We start from the raw sequence: 6,852 nt of genomic DNA on the forward strand, positions 1-6,852 counted from the left end.
GGAGATCATCCGTTCACCTGCGTCTCACAAAGGCCCAGCGGTTGGAACCAAAAATCTTAAATTTGGACTCATCAGACCAAAGGAAAGATTTCCACCGGTCTAATGTCCATTGCTCGTGTTTCTTGGCCCAAGCCAGTCTCTTCTTCATATTGGTGTCCTATAGTAGTGGTTTCTTTGCAGGAATTCGACCATGAAGGCCTGATTCGCGCAGTCTCCTCTGAACAGTTGTTGTTGATATGTGTCTGTTACTTGAACTCTGTGAAGCATTTATTTGGGCTGCAATCTGAGGCTGGTAACTCTAATGAACTTATCCTTTGCAGCATAGGTAACTCTGGGTCTTCCTTTCCTGTGGCGGTCCTCATGAGAGCCAGTTTCATCATAGAGCTTGATGGTGTTTGCAACTGCAATTTAGGACATTTTTAAAGTTCTTGAAATTTTCCAAATTGACTGACCTTCATGTCTTAACGTAATGATAGGCTGTCGTTTCGCTTTGCTTATTTGAGCTGTTCTTGCCATAATATGGACTTGGTCTTTTACCAAATAGGGTTATCTTCTGTATACCACCCCTACATTGTCAGAACACAACTGATTGGCTCAAACGCATTAAGAAGGAAAGAAATTCCACAAATTTACTTTTAACAAGGCACACCTGTTAATTGAAATGCATTCCAGGTGACTACGTCATGAAGCTGGTTGAGAGAATGCCAAGAGTGTGCAAAGCTGTCATCAAGGCAAAGGGTGGCTACTTTGAAGAATCTCACATATAAAATATATTTGGATTTGTTTAACACTTTTTTCGTTACTACATGATTCCATATGTGTTATTTCATAGTTTTGATGTCTTCACTATTATTTTACAATGTGTATATCTTTATATATTTACCAACAAATATGTGGGATTGGAAATGATGCAGACGATTACATTGCAATCTATCTGCAATATTAAAGCTGATCTACCCCCTAATTATTTACATTTTTAAATAATCTGAATGGAGAAGACAGGAAGAAAGCGCATGGCATTATCTAATTGTCATATTTTGCTGATGATTATTGGCATTTTTACAATTTAACAAAGATATTGAAAAAATATATACATAATAATAATTATAATGACATTTGTCGGATATAGGCCTAAATGTCTAGAGGGGAATCCCAACCGTGTCATTTTTTTTCTCAACGGTGCTGGTGGAAAGGCGACAGAGTCAACGACGTTAATGCTTATAGCTAAATAGTTATCTAGCGAGATAACTAGCCATACTACAAGCTATGTTTTGAATTGGCTATATAAACTCAGCAAAAAAAAAAAGAACCGTCCCTTTTTCAGGACCCTGTCTTTCAAAGACAATTCATAAAAATCCAAATAACTTCACAGATCTTAATTGTAAAGGGTTTAAACACTGTTTCCCATGCTTGTTCAATGAAACATAAACAATTAATGAACATGCATCTATGGAACGGTCGTAAGACAGATTACAGACGGTAGGCAATTAAAGTCACAGTTATGGCTGAGAGAGGCTGGGCTGAGGGCTTGTAGGCCTGTTGTAAGGCAGGTCCTCACCAGACATCACTGACAACAACGTCACCTATAGGCACAAACCCACCGTCGCTGGACCAGACATGACTGGCAAAAAGTGCTCTTCACTGACGAGTCGCTGTTTTGTCTCACAAGGGGTGATGGTCGGATTCACGTTTATCGTCGAAGGAATTAGCATTACACTGAGGCCTGTACTCTGGAGCGGGATCGATTTGGAGGTGCAGGGTCCGTCATGGTCTGGGGCGGTGTGTCACAGCATCATCGGACTGAGCTTGTTGTCATTGCAGGCAATCTCCACGCTGTGCGTTACAGGGACGACATCCTCCTCCCTCATGTGGTACCCTTCCTGCAGGCTCATCTTGACATGACCCTCCAGCATGACAATGCCACCAGCCGTACTGCTCGTTCTGTGTGTGACTTCCTGCAAGACAGGAATATCAGTGTTCTGCCATGTCCAGTGAAGAGCCCAGATCTCAATCCCATTGAGCACGTCTGGGTCCTGTTGGATCGGAGGGTGAGGGCTAGGGTCATTCCCCCCAGAAATGTCAGAGAACTTGCAGGTGCCTTGGTGGAAGAGTGGGGTAACATCTCACAGCAAGAACTGGCAAATCTAGTGCAGTCCATGGGGAGGAGATGCACTGCAGTACTTAATGCAGCTGGTGGCCACACCAGATACTGACTGTTACTGTTACTTTTAATTTTGACCACCCCCCCCTTTGTTCAGGGACACATTATTCCATTTCAGTTAGTCACATGTTTGTGGAACTTGTTCAGTTTATGTCTCAGTTGTTGAATCTTGTTATGTTCATACAAATATTTACACATGTTAAGTTTGCTGAAAATGAACGCAGTTGACAGTGACGTTTCTTTTTTTGCTGAGTTTAGTCTAGTCTCTCATTATTTTATAGTCTACCTGCTGCTGAAATATCTCTCTCATCGGGCAACTGCCCACTTGCACTAGCACACACACAGATGATTCACAGCACACACACAGAGACGCGCTAAAGGGAGACCTAATTCTAATCATGGCTGATATGTAGATGTTTTTATTTATTTAAAAAGGGAAACACAATATTAAAATTCCACGACTTTTCCAGGATTGTCATGACCGTACGAACCCTTATTTGACAACTTGTAACAGTGCATCCTGCGCATTCAAGCTGGCGTATTCTCAATCTGCGCATTCTCAAACTCTAACAGTCTACTGGCATGTATACACCGGATTCACAGACTAGCAGCAAATAAACTTGAACAAAGCGGAATCAGGATATGAATGCCCACTCCCCATTGCTATTCAATGCAGATCCCGCTTTCATTCTGCTTTGATCAACCTTTTTTTGACTCAGTGTCTGAATCTGGGCCGTGATAGGCCACTTTGTTTTATAGCAAAGCCGGTATGCAGTTCCCCAAAAACATGGCGCTCCGGACAGCTCCGGCCCGTGTCAAGCCAGCTAACCAGTTGAGTAATGTATATTTCTTTGTTATGCTTTCCTCAGATACACAGTTCTGTATGACAGTCCACCACTTCACCAGTCATGGCAAGACCAAGTTTGTGACCAAAAAGTGTGCTGCCAGGGAGGTGTGTCACGCTTCAGGCTGTAGACATCACAGGGACATGGGTCACACAGTAAGTCCATACACCAAAACCCATCCACAATAACCCACCATCATCTGTCTACTCAGGAATTTGTAGAATCAGCTGAAAAGTATTTGCCATTACTGCTGCCCTTGTGTTTTCATTTTGTTGTCGCTCACTCCTCCGCTCTCTCCCTCTCTCTCTCTCTCTCCCTTTTGTAGGAGTGTGTGTCGTGCTGTGAGGGTATGATCTGCAACGTGGAGGTCCCCACCAACCACACCAATGCTGTGTTTGCCATGAGGCAGCAGGCCTACAGCTCAGCCCCACCCCAGGCCCCTGTGAGGACAGCGTGGGGTCGCTGCTGGATGACATTACTCACCACCCTGGGCCTGGGGTTGACCAGACTGGTCCTACTGTGACACTGCTGTCCCTCAGAGCATGTCCCTATAAAGGGGACCAGACTATACCAGACCAGCATGTTCCTCTGAACATGGAGGATGTGTGGTGGTAATCTGTGTTAAAGATGTCACATAGATCAATCGAACAATCACGTAGGACTACAGCTGTGTCCTAATGAATGATGCTTGGTTTGATAACATTGGTTGCATCTACATAAGCCAATGGGACTGGAGAAAGTGTCCATGGAATCAATAGAATTGGAGAAAGACCAATGGTCAGTGGATCTATAGAATTGGATGTAGCTTGCTGGCTAGTGGAGTTGGCAAGCAGAGGAGTTAGCCAGAAGGGTTCAAGGAGGATCATGCCCATCATAAGTCTAATGTCCATTACTGATTCAAAGATGGAGGCCCAGTGACCGATCCTTCAACCAGTCCTGGCCAGAACCCCAAACTACTATATGGAGCATGCCGAATGAGAGGCTGGAACCGGGAGACTTTAAATGTTCCACAGAACATTCTCTAGGATTATTCATGGTCCTGGGAATGTTAATCATGTGTTCTCTGTGGGATTCTGCAGCACTGCAGTGCACACATGGACCAGGAATGACTGGACACATAGGCCCATTGGATCAGGGAGAACTTTGGGAGATGATGATAGACATGGAATCTGGCGTAAATGTATTAGTACTTGATCCATAGTATGGCACAAAATGAAAGCCATTTTGCACTTGAATGTTTTGTTAAGAAATATTGTTACTTGTATTTTTTTATAGCATAACTTGTGAATATCCTTAAATAAAATGGAAAGAACTATACTTTTGTAAAGATTTACTTTTCTATATATTTAGCTTTTCTCCACAATATGCCTTAATGACATTACAGTGTTACTTTTACCAGAATGTATTATCTCTTTGCAGAAGTCCCATGTCTGTGGCCATATGACAACATGGTGCTCATCATGACCCTTATGTAGTTCCTAGCATGTGAGACTCATTCACCAAGCTGCGTGCTGGCCCTGTTTCTGCCTCATGTTGTGAAGAGGTCTTATCACATCTGTTCTTTGATCTGGAAATCTCAGAAAAAGATTGAATATGATAATTATTTACATAAATAGTTGCAATGTCTGGTGATGTAATATGCCATAAAACTATCATTGCCATGAAGTTGTGAGAGATTAACGACAAAGGATTTTATGACTTTCCATGTCAGCAACATGAAAAAGTCAACCTTTTTAAAGGTTAACCTTCTTATCGTGTTTTATTGATATTTAATGAATATGTCAAGAAACCATGGAATGTTCTGTTATTTATGGCATATTATACAATGGGTGGGTCTAATCCTGGATGCTGATTGGTTAAAACCGAGTTCCAGCCAGTGTCTAATCCACATGTTACCACCCACTAAGACTACATTGAACTGTTCAATCTCACTGTTCAATCCACCATCGCATCAGCCCAGCCAGGCAATTTATGAACTTGATCTCTACTGTAAAAAGCATCTAGACAGTATCTCCCATTTCTTTTAGACTAGAATTTCGTTTCCAACAGTGGCGGCTTGTATAAAACGTGCTGTCTGTCTCTCAGACATCTGTAACGTTGTTTCAATATGGAAATTCGATCTCCAACTGTTTCATAGTAATGAAAGTGCCGGGAAGAGATGGACAGGCAGGCAACTTTTCTCAGCCAGTCGAAATCATGAATCAGCATAATGTTTATGGATACATACAAATACATTTCAATAGAAAAACAGGTCAAACAAAATGAAACACAGCTAGTTTGCTGTTTTTCCAGATTCCGTTTGAAGTGATTGTGTTAGTGTAGTCGTCTAGCTCCTCTGAACTGTGTCCTGGAGTTGTCACTAGTTACCACAGCCACAAAGTAAAATAAACTATTGGAAACAAAAAGCTTTTTGGTCATAATTTAAGGTTAGGGTAAGGCATAAAGTTAGCAGTGTTGTTAAGGCTATGGCTGAGGTTTGGTTTAAAATCGAATTTTAAGAAGAGAAGAAAGAGTGGAAATCGGCAGGGTTTTTGACTTTGTGGCTGTGGTAACTAGTGACAACCGTGTCCTGGCAAGAGATCAAATTGTCTATGCCGGGGAAAATCGTTTATCATTAGCTCATTGTTATGGATGTATCCAAATAAATGTCACTAGAAAACAGCTTAAACAAATGCAAATGCAGTTCATTTCTGTTATTCTGGCTGCACTGTTTGATGTGACTGTATTAGTGGAAGTTGGCTAGCTAGCAAGCAAGGGATAAGAACGTTTGCCAGACAGCATGGCGATGGAACATTTAGAACGAACGACTGGCTCGCGTCCATAGATATCGAACAAAAATACTAAAGTACTGTGTCTCTGGCAACCTAACCGACAGAATGAACGGCCAGCCGGCTAGGGTAGCAACCCTAGATTTGTGTTAGTGCTATATTTTGTGGAAGCATGAAATAGTATGAATATATTCATACAAATTATGTTTTTATGAAAATATGTCAATCATTATTTGAATATGTTGGTAACCCGTTGTATAAAAGGGATAATGCCCTCGAAGCCGATGTTTGGAGGATATATTGGCACGGTTTGCTAACAACAAGCACCGGCTTCTTGGGCATTATCACTTAATAACTTTTCCTATGAATTGCCATACTAACAACAAGCACCGGCTTCTTGGGCATTATCACTTAATAACTTTTCCTATGAATTGCCATACAATGTTTGTTCCTTTATTTCTCAGCGCTTGGTGACCATTTAAATGGTAAACTCTGAAATGTTTCAAACTAACGCAATTAGTTATCGTAAAGGGCAGTTCACATTTGCGGAATCTCCACCTTACAGGGTTCATATTGTACACTTACTAATATCCTAATGGTCAGAGAGGTAATCTGTATTTGCTGTGATAGTGTTAATGGGAGCTCGGGGGTCATTATCAGAAGCTCTTCTGTTTGCCTTCTTTTCTCAGGAGTGTGTTTTAAGAAAGCCACTCAGCTTGCAGCCTGATGCATGATAGATTAGCATGGTTGGTTGTGATGGATCAGTCCGTCTCTCGTCAGAGCTACCATAACACCCCTATCCAGTGAGAGTATAGCCAGTAGGGGCCTCACCTGCACCTAGCCCTTGGGTGCATCATGAAGGAGGGTGTTGAAGGGACTGTCAAAACAGACATTCACTTCCTGAAATTAGGCCCTCATTTCTGCCTTGTCATGTGTTTTAAAAAAAAAACAGACTATTACAGAGAAGCATGCTCTAAAAACAGTACAGGTCATCTAGAACAGTCAGGGTGTGTGTGTGCGCAAGGGCGCACGATACGTTGGGGGATGGGTTTCCATTGTCTAAGACCAGTGAAAGTGT

General features: G+C 42.0%; 1 protein-coding gene across 2 annotated transcripts in view; it reads left to right on the forward strand.

Moving 5' to 3' along the window:
* The window catches only part of LOC106586322 (ly6/PLAUR domain-containing protein 6B), a 55,011-nt gene extending 50,688 nt beyond the window's left edge, over nt 1–4,323 (forward strand). For both annotated transcript variants that reach the window (XM_014173495.2, XM_045707370.1), the window contains exons 4-5: nt 3,031–3,161; nt 3,332–4,323. In XM_014173495.2, the coding sequence (XP_014028970.1) occupies nt 3,031–3,161; nt 3,332–3,529 (329 nt within the window). In that variant the 3' untranslated portion in view covers nt 3,530–4,323. The remainder of the gene's footprint in view (nt 1–3,030; nt 3,162–3,331) is intronic.
* The last annotated feature ends 2,529 nt before the right edge of the window (nt 4,324–6,852 follow it).

Source organism: Salmo salar, chromosome ssa25, assembly GCF_905237065.1.
Source record: "Salmo salar chromosome ssa25, Ssal_v3.1, whole genome shotgun sequence".
NCBI lineage: Eukaryota > Metazoa > Chordata > Actinopteri > Salmoniformes > Salmonidae > Salmo > Salmo salar.